At 35.7% G+C, this 16,290-nt stretch overlaps 2 protein-coding genes across 3 annotated transcripts; one reads left to right on the top strand and one right to left on the bottom strand.

The window, feature by feature from the left end:
- The first annotated feature begins 2,613 nt into the window (after nucleotides 1–2,613).
- Nucleotides 2,614–6,047, top strand: LOC113357465 (serine/threonine-protein phosphatase 4 regulatory subunit 2-like). Of its 2 annotated transcripts, none has more exons than XM_026600865.1 (8): nucleotides 2,614–2,724; nucleotides 2,923–3,038; nucleotides 3,642–3,725; nucleotides 3,817–3,865; nucleotides 4,009–4,105; nucleotides 4,413–4,465; nucleotides 4,730–4,792; nucleotides 5,409–6,047. In XM_026600865.1, the coding sequence occupies exons 2-8, from the start codon at nucleotides 2,929–2,931 to the stop codon at nucleotides 5,811–5,813; spliced, it is 861 nt and encodes a 286-aa protein (XP_026456650.1). In that variant the 5' UTR covers nucleotides 2,614–2,724; nucleotides 2,923–2,928; the 3' UTR covers nucleotides 5,814–6,047. The 2 variants fall into 2 exon arrangements, with proteins under 2 accessions (XP_026456650.1, XP_026456651.1); XM_026600866.1 differs by having other exon boundaries at nucleotides 2,667–2,724; nucleotides 2,935–3,038.
- A 4,539-nt stretch (nucleotides 6,048–10,586) lies between these two features.
- LOC113361663 (stress response protein nst1-like) lies at nucleotides 10,587–12,189 on the bottom strand. The gene is made up of 3 exons (XM_026604833.1): nucleotides 11,883–12,189; nucleotides 11,347–11,465; nucleotides 10,587–11,147 (listed from the first exon to the last, which is right to left on the bottom strand). The coding sequence occupies exons 1-3, from the start codon at nucleotides 12,016–12,018 to the stop codon at nucleotides 10,866–10,868; spliced, it is 537 nt and encodes a 178-aa protein (XP_026460618.1). The 5' UTR covers nucleotides 12,019–12,189; the 3' UTR covers nucleotides 10,587–10,865.
- Nucleotides 12,190–16,290: the final 4,101 nt, after the last annotated feature.

Below are 16,290 nucleotides of genomic sequence, written 5' to 3'. Positions count from 1 at the left end.
TCATCTTAAAAATAATCCTAAACAAATCATACCAAAAAAAATAAAATAACCCTAAACAAATCCGACCGTTCCATTAAAGGCACCAAAAGTCTTTCCTTGCGCTATCATAGTGATTTAATTTCTTAAATCAAAATGGTAATAACAAATAGGGCTGCACATGTGACGGGACGGTACGGGTTTTTGCCTAGCTCAGTACCTGTACTTCGCTATGGCCGGTACCTGTATCTTGTACCCGTACCTGTCCTGTACTTGTGCAGCACGAGACGGGACCTGTACCTGTTTAACTCGGTACGGGACGGGACGCTACCGGTTCTTTACCCGTAGCATATGTATAATTATCAAAAAGAAAATAAAGCAAAAAATCTTCCAAGTTTTAAGTTCAAATGAAGTTATGAACCACACCAAAAATTTCAAAATCCTAAAATCAAAAACCAAAAAATACAATCAGTTTCAAATCTAAAGAAATCAACAAAAACTAAATAAAAATGAACAAAAACTAATTAGTTTTCAAAAACCCTAGCTATTATTAGACGTTATTACTTGTTGCTCGGTACTACGGGACGGGACGAGAATAGTCTAGAACCGTTGCTTGTACCTACTCTAGACACGGTACCAGTTTTTGGTACTTGTACCTGTCCCATTTAACCGCGATTCCGAAACGGTACCGGAACGGTTCTTGCGGTTCCGATACGGTTCCACGGGACTGGACGGTTCCTGTGCAGCCATAGTAACAAAACCCCAGAAATGGATTAGTTTGTTTTTTATACGACCCGTACAATCATTACCTACAAGGTGTTCGTCACCATATCCACAAAATCATGATCCAGTAGTCCAATTTCTTGCTCCTCCAGAACCCTAAATCTCAATAGTTCAATTCATCTCCTTCTCAACCAACCAATTTCACAATTCCTAATCCTCTATACTAAGCATGATGTAAGTTCATCATTTAATCATACATCCAATCCCAGATTTGAAAAAATAATTTCACAAATTATGATTGTGATTACGAGTTAAATATAAATTTCTCTTATCTTCCAAGAAGAAAAACAAGAGTTAAGGCTATAATTGATTTATATGCCATTTTTTCGAAATCCGAAAATAACCTTCCCAAAAATAATTACATGTTTAAGTGGTTGGAGACGGTTAATGAAAATGACAAACGGGCGATCTGTTATTCGTCCCTCACACCCCATTAAAAATTTATCCGTTTTTTTATAGTGTTTTTCTATTATCCCAAAACTATTTAGGCCTCAAGAAAAATTCAGCACCGAGTAATAGCCTAGGAGAAGAGGGCCAAACACCCGTTTGGATGCCAGAAGTTTCCATAAATAAAGAAGCATATTATTGGTACGTCACATTCTAATAGATGGACTTCACTTAATAGGACAAAAACGGGGTCACCCATAAGTAATTTGGAAAACCCTTATGTAAAATAATTTTATAATAGTAAACAACTTTTATGTGGTTAGTGCTAATAATCTAATTAACTAATAATTAGGTTGATAAGATTTTTTATATAATTAGTGATAAAAAATCATATTAAGTGATTTAGGTGGGAAGAAAAAGTTGAAAAGTGAGAAACTTTGGAGATTTTTTCTAACTGAAACCTAGATTTTAAATTACCCAACCAATGTTCTTTTTATTTTTCAAAATTGATGAAAGTAAAAATTTGAATTTTTTAGCTTTTCAGAGCAGTTTATGGTTGAGTTTTTCCTTTGTAGCCAACCGTAAGATAAATTTACGGTTAGGTGATGATGAACTCCTAACCGTAACTAGGTAAAATTAGGAAAACCCAATTTTAAACCAGTAACGGCTGGGGGTTTTTGGTCGAAACCCAACTTTAAATCAGCTACAACAGTTTTTGTCGAACCCAACTGTAAAACAGTTATGGCTGGTTTTTTTTTTTTGTGTCGAACCTAATTGTAATTCTGTTACGCCTAGGTTTTTTTGGTCGAACCCAACTGTAAAACAGTTACGGTTGGTTTTTTTAAGAAAACCCAACCGTAACTGGTTCTGAAACCTAATTTTTTTTTCTACGGTTTCAATCAATCAAACCATTTAGATGCAATTGGTTTGTTGATTACCATCACTTCTATCAATATGCTTCAGATGCAATTGGTTTGTTGATTACCATCACTTCTATCAATATGCTTCTTCCGCACCTTTGAAAGAGAATTCAATCGGTGATTATAAATTTTTCGAACAGTCGATTGATCGAAGATGGTGAAATGATTTTGATTGAAAAAAAAGGAGGGAATAATTTATGGTTGATGAATGAGAGGAAGTTAAGAAGAAGAAGAAGAAAAGGTGGAGCAGATCTTTAAATGAGAATTAAGTTTTGATTTTGGTTTTAGTTTTTAGGTTTTGATTTTAATTGAAAGTTATTTTAGACATTTGGTATTGAACCAAGAATATCCCTAACCGTTTTATGGTCACTAGACGTTCGGAATGTGACACCCCAATAATAGGCTTCTAAACAAAAGTCGGAAGCAAAATTTTTGCTTCAAACAAAAAAGTAGACTTCAAAGGAGGCCCTCTTCTCAATTCAAAGGGGAATATTGTAATTACACGAAAACTGAGGGGACTGTATCACAATTTGTTTTTCTTCTGTAATATGCTCAGTATTACTCACACCTTTGGTTCAACTCCACCGCTCTCTCTCAGTCTCACTTCATCATCTTCGTTTCTCTCTCTTTCTACGAATTAGGGTTCGTCAAATAACAGGTACGTCTCACATAGCATTCCATTAAGCCAGGGTTTCTCTTTCTTTGCAGATTATCATCCAGTTAAGTCAGAGTTTCTCTTTCCTTGGTTTTCAATTGGGTCTTAGGATTTCTAGGGTTTTCTAAGAACCAGTATATTTCGTAGTCATTTTAGTGTAGATTATTACTTATCCGAGTAAGTAATTTGTGAACTGCAAAGGCTGTTATGCAGGTGGACAAGGCACAGATAATGGAGATGACTTCTGAAGAAAATCCGGAGCAACCTGCAGCACAATATGTTGCCAATGATGATGATCATCAGTACATATACTTCGGGTACACATTACTGCTTCTTTTTTTCGTACTGATTTAAGTGTCTATGCATATTTTATGAATTACGAAATTCCTGTGATTGAGAACCTTATATTGCTATGTGTTCACTTTATGTTTACTTTTAAGCAATGATATTGCTTGATGGTGAGGAGTTGGGGATCCGTGCTTGATAGGATTTGAGGTTCTAATGTCTTAGAGACACAATAGTGCAGTTTCTCAACTAATTGTTAGAGTGTCATAGGTGGGTGTCTATTGTCTACTGCCAAATGATTTAGTTAGTGTACCTTTTTTTGTTGTTGTTGAAATGAAGTGCTTCTGGATGTAGCACCTGATACATACAAGGCTAGCAAACTGCATATCTTGCAGGTTCCTTAGCTTATGTAGTGATGAAGACTTGGTATCATTTCTTAACTGCTGGTTGCAAGCTGAACTTTTGTACCCTTCTTTGAAATTTTAGAAGACATGGTTTTTACTTATACCGGGGAACCCAATCTTCTTCTGTTGTAATGATTACTGTATCCACTATCCATGCTTGTCGGTGGTCTTGGTGTTTGTCTCAGATGTGTATCCACAATCATCAAGTGTGCTATATTTTTGAATTTGTAGAGATTCGGAACCGAGGTTTAAGATATCTACTGGTGGTGAGCTTACAGAAATACTGTCAGTCATTGCAGCCACCGGGAAGTTCTGGTATGTAGAATATCACGGCATCTTCAGTTGTCTATTAAGTTCATATAGAGTATATACTTGGAGTACTTAGTATGTCTATGTTGCCTTTCAGGCATCCCTGGGAGATGTTGCAGATGTTACTATCATTTAAGCTGAAGCAGGTATGGTGAGGTATGCCCAGCATGTTAGTCTCCACTACTAAGCGTCTAGTGATGACTGTTGGTAGTTTTTATAATTAAAGTATCTTTCAAGTCATTGGTTTCATAGATACACTAATTCTTTGTTTCGTATTGGCCTCATGAAGGTCCTGTCCGAGTATCCCGAAGCCCAACTAACCAGCGATCAGCAAACTTCTAAATTAGGAGAAACATACCCAGACTTGGTCAAAAGGCTGGATCAAGGTATTTCTAAGATTTCCTTATATATATATCCTTGTTAGTTAAGTTAGTTACTTTGTTTAATTGTCTGTAATTCATGGCATATTCTATTCTTGTTGTAATGCAACGTATAAAGAACAAAAACATAGTTAGGCGATCACTACATGTTGGAAAGGGGTTTCTTGCACAATGTAGGCAATCAACTGTGGAAGTCATATGTGCGATGCTTCATGGCTCCATGCCCTCGCTGATCGTGATATTGGTTTAACAAGAATTTATCTTTTCAGTATTTTAAAGAACTAAATCATACTCTACGTTTATTGTTTTGCAGCACTTCATAGCTTCATAGAAGGTCCTCCGTTTACCCTACAGAGGATTTGTGAGGTAATCATCATACCCATAGTCCCATGCTGAGTTTCTCGTAATATGGAAATCCCTGCATGGCTGATAAAAGCCCTTCATATTGTGGATCTGTGTCTGTATTATCCCTTCCCGAGTTTGAATATCCATTACTTTCAGTAAAAGTAAGCAATTTCATGTGGTTTCGCGATTGCCAGTGATGATTTGGTATTTGTTGGTTGGTTTACAATGCTTTGTCCTCTTCTAGTGTTCTGTTTATTATACCTGATTGTCATTGCAATTGAACAGATCTTATTGGCTGCACGAAATATTTACCCTAATCTCTCAAAGCTTGCTCTAGCATTGGAAAAGGTTTGTTAAGAAACTTTTCTCTTTAAATGTATACTTTTTTATTTTGTTCAAAAGGAGACTGGCAATACATTTTTAGATTTTGCACTATCCATTTGGTTGAAAGTATTTCTAAATTTTCTTATGACAAGTCTTTCTCGCTCACTCTCGAATCTCGATTCTGCTTGAGAATGTGATAGGGTTACTGGAGTTTTATTTAATATTTCTGCAACAGCAACTGTTGGTTCTACGTATAATTCCACACACTCCTTCGCCAACCCGAATGTTATGATGTTTTGACCTGATGAAACACAATTTCTTGCCCCTCGGCAGGATTTAAAAGTTGCATTTGTTTTCTGATTCATGTAGAAGCTTTTGATATGGGAGTAAGTGGATTTAAAAAATCAAAACCCTGGTGATTGCTAGTCCATGAAGATACTTCTGTAGGACTGTGTACAAAGTCGAGCAGTATGACTGCAGTAGGCCATAGATGTAAAGAGAGTTTAATCTATAGCAGCGATGCTATTTATTGGTAGAACACATTTTCAAAGAAATCTCAGTTGAAGAATCTCCTGCCAAGGACAAAAAAACTTTCTTGAACTATGTATTATTTACTTACAATTTTTGTCTCGTCTTGCAGAATCTGTTGGTGACTTCTACTCTGTCTGTTTCTACTAGTACTGATCCGGACCCTATAGTAAGCAGAGAAGGGGATGGGCCTATTGCAGTAGTAGCACAGGATGCGGTACCGAAGGGTCAAACAGAGGCCATCCAGAATGGGGTTGGAGGTGACGAGGATGAGGAAATGGCAGATGCAGAGGAGGTTAGTGATGAAACTAGTAAGAACGGTAACCTCATGGAGATGGCAGAGGAAATAAGCACTGCGACTCCTGAAGCAAGTTCTGACCCAATCACCCCTTCCGAACCATCTAATGACTCATGTCCTTTGAGTGACGACCAGCAGACGCAGCAGCCACCATCCCTATCACAACAGTCGCCGCAGCAGCAGCAGCAGCAGCAAGAGCAGATCAATACTGCAAGCTGATTGTATTTGAGTTCTTTAGATGTTACTTATAGTCGGAACTATTTGTTTAGCAAGTGTTATTCAGATTAATTGAGTTCTCACTATATGCAGGTCGATATATTCATAATATTCCAAGTCAGAGAGATTCTTATGCACCACTTCGACTGTGAAAGATCTTGTGATTCAATAGTCAATGTATTCAAGTGGTCGATGTTGACTAAAATTGGCTGAATTTGTTTATGACTGTTTTACGATTCTTTGAGCCCATAAATTTCTCGCATTGGATTGTGTAGTTTCAGCCGCTCTCACGCCACTCACACATGAGATCATCAGAGAAAAACTTACTCTGACATACAATTTATACTCACGTTCATGTCTTAATCCCACTCTCTCCGTATCCTTTGTTCCCGTTGACCAAAATTTCTTTATCTTTAAACTATCATGTTTCCCTGCGTTTTGCATTAACTCAGGGCTCACATAGGCCATATAATACTAGTATATCTCTAACATTATTTAGCAAAATGTAGTAAAATTACATAAATACAACTCAAAAGCATCAGTACCTCAAAAGTCAAAACAACCATCCCTAGCTAGTTTTTCACACTGATTCTTGTTCTTCAGCCATGGCCATTTCCAGTAAGTTATTGGTCTCATATATGTTCTTGATATTCACTACTACTTTTCTACTTATTCTAGTTTCTACTTTTCACTTTAGACCAGTAAGCTCAACAACAGCAACATCAATACCCACAGATCAATCACCACGTCCACCCTCAATTTCTATGTTTCTTAATCCACATAACAAGATTCGAGCTCAATATGGCTTACCTTTTCTTACATGGAATCCAGATATAGCAAGGTATGCTAGAGGGTATGCTCACCAAAGAAGACGAGACTGTGAACTAGTTCATTCCGATACGGATTACGGAGAGAACATCTTCTGGGGACAAGGAAAAAACTGGTCGTTCCAAGATGCAATAAACCAATGGTTTGCGGAGAAATCCTTCTTCAACTACAAAAACAACTCTTGTTTGGCTGACAAAGTGTGTACACATTATACGCAACTTGTTTGGAAGTATACATTGAATGTCGGTTGTGCTAGGATCGGGTGTGATAACGGCGATACTTTCATAACCTGTAATTACGAACCTCATGGCAACATTATCGGTGTAAAGCCATTTTAATTAAACGCTATGCGGTCGATGTAACTTAAAGTTCTGCAGGTCTTGAGGTTTTGGCGTTTGGGGGTGCCGGGCCGGATTACCAGTTAAAAGAAATGTTGTACTGTTCATTTAATTATTTCCTAGTGAGATCCGGTTTGTTTCCTAGCGGTATGATAAGTTCAGTTATCCCACATCGGCTATAATATTACAGTTAATTTATTAATTAATAAGGTGAAAATTAATTTACGAAAGTATGGCTAATATCTTAGCATTTTTTTCTTCTTTTGATGGTAACCAATTATTTGTTTATTTAAGTTTAAGAGTTGGTTACAATTCTGGGATAGGTGATTCCCATTGTATCATTAAGTACTTGGATAAAAGATGGGCTAGTGTGTTCCTAATTAGTTGTTGTCGCAGCTGTTGAGTGTTGAAGTTGATCCCTGACCGCTCTATTAGCCAATTCATCTGTCGCCTGATTCGCCTTCCTTAGAGTGTGTGTGATTTCAAATTTGTTTTTGTAAGATGAAATCTACGTTCTGATACCATGTAATAATAATTACTATACTACTTTTTACCATCTTATTATCTTTATCGGGCGTAAAAAAATCGGGCAACCTCATTATTCATTGTTGTTTGGGCTGCTAAGAGCATATACAAATCAGCAAATAAAAGTTGACCAAGTCGAAGCACGCATGATGTAAAACATCTCGTGCTTAAGAGTTTATTATTTTCGGGAGGGTTTTAGGATTAAAATTATTTATTTTTAGAACTTATTTAGTTCAAGATTTTTTCTTCCTTCAGAATTCCTTATTTTCCAAGTTGGGGTAATCAAAATGATATTATGAATATGAGTTTTAATGTTTTCCATGTAAATAGAAGATAAAGTCCAATGTAGTTTCACACATTATTATTAAATCGACTTTGATTTTCTTTACAGCTCTTCTACTTTGCTATCAATTTTCATTATTCACGCTTGCGTTCATATAATTATTAAATCAACTCTTCTACTTTGCGTTCATATAATTTTCAAAATATTTTAGAAAATGGTTTACCACAGTTTAGAAAGTTGATATAACAGTACTTGCTTTGACCATCAACAACCCGAGTTGCTCTAGCTGGCAATATGTGTCACGGCCAACAAGGTTCAGAACCGTCATATCTGGCAATATTGATTCAACTATCAATATTTAATTGCTCAACATAGCAATACTCCTCATATTGGTTCGGCTATCGATGTTTGAGTAGCAATATTTCTCATGTTGATTCAGCTATCAACATTCGAGAATTTCATACTAATCCAGCTATCAGTATTTCATTGGTCCATCGACCAACATTTGGTTCCTTAGTCGACCATTATTTTAATATTATAACTTCTCCTCGTCATTCGACTGACTCATGACACATGGATCGAGAAATATCTTCCGTGATCATTCAGTAATGATTATTTTCATAAATGCTCAGCGCATCAACATAATGGTTTATGATCGAACCAACGATCTCATCAAACCATATCCAAGTCATTCAACTATCATTACTGCTTCAACTAGCATAATGATGTGTCACGGTCATCAATGACCTAATTCAGTTCATAGTCTGCAGAGCATGTCGCGGTTTCAACATTCGATGCTTCATCCATCTTAAACTCTGACTGTTCAATTCATAGTAAGACTCATAGTCTTGGGTCAAAGTTTGACCATACGTCAGCAAAGCAGACTTTCACATGAGACATCAATTCATGTCACATGGGGGATATCACTAGGGTTTTGATCTGGCGGCCTACAACACGTGCGATGTGAGGCACATCCACGATGAGAATTGTGGTAACTGTGCTGGCAGTTAAAGGAGAAAATGGGAATAGTGGATTGTCGATCAACCAAGTCTCCATGCAAAGTGGAAATGGTTTTTGTATGATCTCTCACTTTCCCATTCTTCCACTTCCTTCAACTTTAACCACTTACAGGACATTGACGTGCTACAATAAATAGGTTTCTGAACCTATGATTTGATAAGTTTAACGAGACTCAACGTAAGCAAACTTACGACAGTCAAAATTTATCACACACTTTCAGAAGATTTCTCTCGTTTACACAGAGAATCATCTTCAAAGCAGTTCAACACATCACATCACCAACGGATCAGTCTCAATTGATCTCCGTACAATATCAGCTTCCCTCCCTACAGACCGACCTTTCTCCTCCTCTTGTGACAGAATTGAACCTGGAACGGCCATTGTTTTGGTTTAGGCCAGTCCTACAGATTTGTCTCTCGAACTTAAGAAACTCCCGTGCAGTACATTTGTTTAAAGGTTCAGGCGATTTGCATCTTCGAGCACTTGTTTCAACGAGCACTTTCCTTCTCCACCATTTTTTTACCAGAAAACAAGCATGTCATTTTTACCCGCAAACAACAGGTAATAAGCAAAGAATTAGGAACAAAAAAAAAAAAAAAAGGAAAGTTCACATTCCAAAGCCCCCAAAGAAAACTCCGTTTTTCCTCATAATTCACAATTCCTCTGCCAAGTAGCGTATTTTCTTAGCCAATTTAGCTGCTGAGAAATTTATCTCTCTCTGAAAGAATATCCGAATGAGAACAATACGTTTAGTAAACTACAATATAAAAATTGTGGACCTTAACATGTAAATTCCTTTTGGTAATTTACCACTAAGAATAACATTCTTACTCTGTTGAATAATTGTAAAAGGACAGTTGCTATTCCTTCTACAGATCATGTTAGTTTACGGGTGCAACACCAATAGGATCCTCCAGATATTGATACCATCAAAATTAACATTGATGCATTTTTTCTGAAAGAAAACTTATCTGGAGCTATAAGATTAATAGCTAGAGACTTTGCAGGTAACTTCCTTGGAGTCAAATGAAGGTTCTTCAACGGAGGAATGATACAAGATCAGGAAGTGGAGCAGCTGGAATGTCTTGCCTTAAATGAAGTTGTGGAGTGGGCAATCTTGAAGAATTTTGGGAAGGTCATCTTTGAATCAAACAGTGAAACCTTAATTAAATCAATAAACCGTGAAACCTCCAATGTTCACTGGTTGAACCAGAATACAGTAATCAAACAGTGAAACCTTAATTAAATCAATAAACCATGAAACCTCCAATGTTCACTGGTTAAACCAGAATACAGTACTGGCTGTCAAGTTTTTTACTTCAGAGTCGAATGAACTATTCTTGTCAATCAGTTAATAGTAGTAAGAATGGTGTGGCAGATTTAATAGCTAAAAAAGCTAGAAGAGATGCCACTAGTTTTGAGTTTTCAAATGTTCTCCCGCCTGATATTGATGGCTGGGTTCAGGGTGACCGAGTTATCTGTAACATGAACATCTAATTAATAAAATGCTATTTTGAATCAAAAAAATTGTTATGCACAGACCGATTATCTTGAAGACCCAGTTAGCTTGTAAGTTCAACTACCAACCGTCCTAAATGAATGGGCAGCACAGACCCAAATGCGGCCACATTCAAGCAGCTAAGCGCTGGCGTATTACTGTTGCCGAGATTATTTCTTCCCTGTGCCTTAACACTGTTTCTGTCGGTCTGTCTCAGCCAGCAAGATTGTAACTTGAAATTGCATTCATCCAAAGTAAGTTAAGACTGTCACCTAACAACATATTAATCTGAACTGAATTTCATTACACGGTATAAAAAATCTGAACAAAAAGGCATTTTCTGTGCTCGTTCCTATAGACTTTCTCTAAGAGAAATGGTTCAAATTCTTCCATATTATGATGGTAATGTTACAGCACTAACATAGTTCAGGAATCAGCAAAAACTGCCACTTAAAAAACATTTTGACAATGCACCAAGGAACTTCCTTCGAGGGATGCTGATCTTTTTCAAACAACCCCCCATTGATGAGCAAAGAAAAGAAGACGGACTCCATGAGCACTGGCTATTTTGCAGAATCTTGAAGGGTTTGAAGAATATGCTCTATTCTGTACTTCATGATTGGCTGACCAGATCGTGTCCTCTTGAACATATTCTCCCTCCGCTCTTTCCTCTTAGATTCAACTACTTCTCTCTCTTTGTTCCTCGCTTGTAACATTGCCTCCTTTTCTGCCTTTGCCTTCTCTTCCTCCTCATGCTTCTTCTCATAAACCTCTTTCAAGCTCTGATAGTGTCCCTTGTTTTGCTTATAATTCATCTTCCTACTTGTTCCAGCTTCTTCATCGTCCTGTAGTACCACCATTGCAGAACAATTAGTCACTCCAGACCACTAACTCAACTGAAAAAATAACTGTTTTAAGAAACCCTAAATCTATCCGCAATATATTTTAACTAAGAGCATCAACTGAGGCAGCAGTAATGTATAGACTGTAGAGCGGCAAATGGCAACAAGGCTTAAAATATATAACTAATTTAAGCAATCAAACCTGCTGGAGTTTTGTAATAGTCTCTTTAGAAATGTGATCCTGTTGTATATTTTGTTGCTTCAAGGACTTCTTGTACTTGTTCACACATTTGGCATTCTTATAAAACTCCCTTTGCTTCTCTGCACAGAATGACAAAGTTATTGGTCAAGAAATAAACATGAATTCGCACATCTGCATGGCTCGAGTTCATTTTCAAGAACCTGTTAGAGCTCAAACAGATTCAATGCCTTACTCAATTTAGTTATTGGTGTCCTTGTTAACATTTATACTCAAATCCGTAAATTCAAAACCCCATCTCCAGACATAATTTAATCAAAGCTCTCATCGTTAACCTAATTTTGTCTATATTCTGAGAATATACTTTTAACTCAAATCTAGTTTAATTTGATAGAATATACTTTTAACTCAAATCTAGTTTAATTTGATATTTTCTCATCGATTCTGAGTTATAAAAACCAAACAAATCCCCAGAAACAACATACAGATGGAAAATATAATGCGAAACGAAAACGAGGGTTTTTCAAAGAGAAACTTACTTATAAGGGAAGGATTATATCCATCGATCTTGGATTTTGCATTGGCAAAAGCTTCGAGAGATAAACCTTTACCTCCTAATCTCTTTTTTTGGTTGAAATTCTTTCTCTTTCCATCTTTCGATGGCTGGTTCTTCATTTGCGAAACTCAAAGCTAAAGAATAAGGAAAAAGGATTTCTTAAAGTCGAGTACGAGAAGAAGAAAAAGTAGCTCAAATTTGAAGATGTTACGGATAAATAAAACCCTAATTTGAAGATGAATGAGGGACGAAGTCTTTACACCTGTGATATAACGTTTCTGCAAGTGACCCTCACCCCTCGGTGTCCCCCTTTTGTGAGCCTGCTTGTCTTTCAGGGATGTTTGGATTGGGTCAATGAGATAGGTGATGTCTTGGGCCGGTTCTTATGCACCATGTTATGAATTTGCATTTGCTATACCAGGTGGCCTAGAAAACTAACCGCGCCATTATGTGAAAATGGTTCAGCATTATAATTTTTATCGAGCAAGCGTGTTTAAAGTGTCAATGATAGAGTTTTTATCGCTAGGGATTTTTTTTTTTATTTCGCTCGATGGATCTATCTCCATCAATTGCTTCTCTGTATAGGTGATTTTCAAACTTAATTTTTACACCCAAATTCTTACGCAAAAGTTTCTCTCTTTCACTTTCTCAATTTTAAATAATTTTCTCAATTTTTTTTAAATACCGGGATTTTATATCCAACTTGATTTGCCAACTTAACTAGATTTTTCTAAAGTAGTACTTCAAGCTATTGTTAAAAAGCTATGTGACAGTTATAAAGAATAGGTAAAAAAAAAAAAAAGTCTTCAAGTTTTGGACAACCAAGCCAATCCTGCATCTACAGGGCAAAGAAGAGTTCAAGCCAAGGAAAATCAAGGGAAAGACAAAGGAAATTTGAAAGTTAACCATACTGGTATGAAGAACAAAGGAAAATCCCCTCAAGAGTGTATTGAATGGAAGTTTATTCAAATGAAGAAAACCAGGACGTCAAAGATTGACAATTTTTTTTATTGAAATCTTTCTTTTAATTTTTTGTTATCAAAGTTTATATCTTGTAAAATGGCACAGTGTTATGTAAAAAGGCGTAATATTATTAATGAATTCGAAAATTTGACTTAAAACAAGAATTATTATTGAACATTGGCCTTATAGTTTTAATCCATCTACTTAATTAAAACTTATATTTAATTAAAAAATTAAGAAAATTTAAAACTTTTATTTAGTTTAAAGTTGATAATTAAGAAATTAACTAGAACTTTACTAAAAATAACAAGACTGCATTATATTTGGGCAACACTTTTAAGATCTTATAACAACTTCCATATTGGAAGTTTTTCCCGTTCATGTGGAACCACTCCACTCGACATATTTTTCAGGGTATATCAGACTTTCACCACTTCTTATTATGTTTCGACGTGCTCACATTAACGCAACAACATATGAAGTTACTTGGCGATTGATTCGTAGGAAGTGACCGCTCAACATAATTGCATCATGGTTATTGGAATTCATTGTTTCTTCTTGAAATTCCTAAAATATGTTTTGCCACAAATTATTACCCTATTGCTGTGTACTATTGACAATCTTGGGTGAAATAAAACATTCAACTTCAGCGACAGTAAATTTTGCTGCCCGGTTTCTTATTCGATATTGCACGCTGGCTCAATCGGCAAATCTTTGATTTTCGGCGGCATTTTGTTTTTCTATGAACCCATCCATGGTAGAGTTCATACTATGAAAAAAATTAAAAGATTTTTGAGAGGTATGGGATAGGTGAGAAATTATGAGAAGTATGGAAGAGGTGTGAGTTGAAATGAGTTTGAAATTGAGTATTTATAAAGGGATGAAATTGTGACCGTTGAATGATGAACCATAGATCGACGATCTTAGCGCTGAGCGATAGTATCTATATCGCTAGAGTTATAATGACCAACGAGCAATATAGAGACCATAGAGCGATGTAGTCTCCATAGCTCGATAGAGTCTCTATTACAACTATCTAACTGTTAGATATGCCCAAGGTTTTTAAATTGTGAATCGAAACGTGAATCGTTTTTCTATTTTTACGAATCGAATCGTATGTTGAATCGTGAAACATAGATTCATGGTTTATTTTTGAAGTGTATTTTAGTTATGAATAATATAGATTTATGGAAAAGATTTGAAAATAATCATAACTTATGATTTTATAAGTAGTATGTATGGTTAAGTATAATCACCAACATTCGAATTGGCACAACGGTAGAATGCTTAGTCCATAAGCTTGATGTCCCAAGTTCGAATCCTTATATCCTCTTAATTTTTTCATAGCTTAACTTGGTCAACACTGTCCAAATCGTAAGTCAACGTTGGTTAAAACACGATTCTTAAAGGAAAACGATTCAGGGACTCGAGTTGATTATATTTGACGCGAATTGTACGAGTCAACTCGTGACTCGTACGAGTCCTTATATCCTCTTAATTTTTTCATAGCTTAACTTGGTCAACATTTTCCAAATCGTAAGTCAACGTTGGTTAAAACACGATTCTTAAAGGAAAACGATTCACGGACTCGATTTGAATCGAGTCGATTATATTTGACGCGAATCGTACGAGTCAACTCGTGACTCGTACAAGTTTAAAAACCTTGGATATTCCACTTAGCAAGTTATGTTTGCCACTTTGTCCTGCCCATAATGGGTGCAAAGTGGCAAACTTGCATAAAAGCACTGTGCATAAAAACCGGCCTTAGTAGCCGAAAAAATAATTTGTTTTCCTCACAATTAATTCTGATAATTTAATTACTTTCAAATCATTAGATTATCTTTTTTTCTAGGTATTTTATTATGCAGGAAACATCAATCGTATTGAAGCTTCATATTACCAACTCCGAGTTGAGTAATAGTAGTTAAAAACTCACATAAGAGATGAAAGTAAGACATTAATGAGATTTTTATCGAATCCTAAAATCTGTGTCCTTTTCCGAGTCTTTCTTATTTGTATTTTCGTGTTAAGTCATTCCTTCAATACGACGTTTAAGATTCCGCTATAATTGATGTTTTCTGTAAGGATGTGGTAACAATTGTATTTTTTTATATAATTTTTGTATGCATTTCCATGAAACCTTGAAATTTAACTAGTTCTAATCTATGTACTTCCTTTAATCAAAACAACCTGTTTCTCTAAACCTTTTCAATTTTATTATAAAAACCTTAAGCTCTATTATATCTTTAACATGTAAGAATATTTGTACACCGTTACAAATATTCTCTCGGGTCCATGTAACAATCTAGGATAATCCAGATTATCCTTAAACTTAACTAGTTTCTTTTTAAGGGGTTATTTCCTATTTATGTTCTTCCCTGATGGATGGTCGAGATCTATTGTCTAATACTAAAACCTTTAGTAACTTGGTCCTATGTCTACTTAATAACCATCAATATTGTATCCGTGGAATTAACAACTCAATACTACTAAAGGTCAAGGGAGAGAAACTAAGACCTCCACAAGATATTACTGGTACCATAAGTTGGTCAGTGACTAACTACGAAATAGTTTTACCAGGTTTTTCCTATTGACAACTCTTGCATATTTTATCTTGTGATTATCATGAAGTTTAATGGTCTTACATTACATATGTATAAAATCAAATCTCATATAACCATATTATTGTTGCACCACTGCGTGTAAGCTATTCTTTACATAATTTATGTATGCGTCAAACTTAATAAACACGTACAAAGTATTCGCCAAAATTAGATTTCATACATTTCATCCATAAAAATAAGAAAAAGGAAAATAAATCATCCATGACGAATGCTCCATTTTAATATGTTTTCAATATTTACTTCAAATTTGGATAAGTGTTTTCATTGTTTACCTCAAATAAGAAATATATGCTTTAACATGGGTCTCTTAAATCATCAAAGATGGTAGTTGTCTTTCGTGGGAGAATTTACCGTTCAAAGATGATATCAAAAGTTTACTTCACTATTTTTTAGTTGGATTTGTTGTCATATTGGACGATTTTGTGATAAACTAGCAGATATGTTGGTTAAACATACTAGGTAAGAATTTCGACAACTTGGTTCTCAAATCCACATATTTTATATTTAATTTTTTTAATCTAGATAAAATAGACATAACAACTAAATATTTGCAAACCACAACTAAATTTCGACAACTAAGAAATGTACCTATGAGAGTCAAACCAAATCAGCAAAAAGAACGAACAAAAATCTAAAAGAAAAACTAAAAACAAAGCAATAACTGCAGAAAATTAAATCCAAAACTACTGACTAGAAAGTCTAAATATCAATTAGAGAGGGTTTTGCAACCACTCCCCGGCAGCGGCTCCAAAAACTTGATGAGTTGGAAGACCGACTTTGTTTTACCGCAAGCGCACTGTGTCA

The sequence above is a fragment of the Papaver somniferum genome, chromosome 3 (assembly GCF_003573695.1).
Source record: "Papaver somniferum cultivar HN1 chromosome 3, ASM357369v1, whole genome shotgun sequence".
NCBI lineage: Eukaryota > Viridiplantae > Streptophyta > Magnoliopsida > Ranunculales > Papaveraceae > Papaver > Papaver somniferum.
Note: the sequence above shows the minus strand (reverse complement) of the source record. Positions and strands in the feature narration are given on the sequence as shown.

Coding starts and splice junctions, on each gene's coding strand:
- LOC113357465 (XM_026600865.1), top strand. CDS start 2,929: ATGCAGGTGGACAAGGCACAGATAATGGAGATGACTTCTGAAGAAAAT. Junction 3,726..3,816: donor GCAGCCACCGGGAAGTTCTG/GTATGTAGAATA, acceptor GTTGCCTTTCAG/GCATCCCTGGGAGATGTTGC. Junction 4,106..4,412: donor GGTCAAAAGGCTGGATCAAG/GTATTTCTAAGA, acceptor ATTGTTTTGCAG/CACTTCATAGCTTCATAGAA.
- LOC113361663 (XM_026604833.1), bottom strand. CDS start 12,018: ATGAAGAACCAGCCATCGAAAGATGGAAAGAGAAAGAATTTCAACCAA. Junction 11,466..11,882: donor ATATAATCCTTCCCTTATAA/GTAAGTTTCTCT, acceptor CATTCTGTGCAG/AGAAGCAAAGGGAGTTTTAT. Junction 11,148..11,346: donor CTATTACAAAACTCCAGCAG/GTTTGATTGCTT, acceptor GTGGTACTACAG/GACGATGAAGAAGCTGGAAC.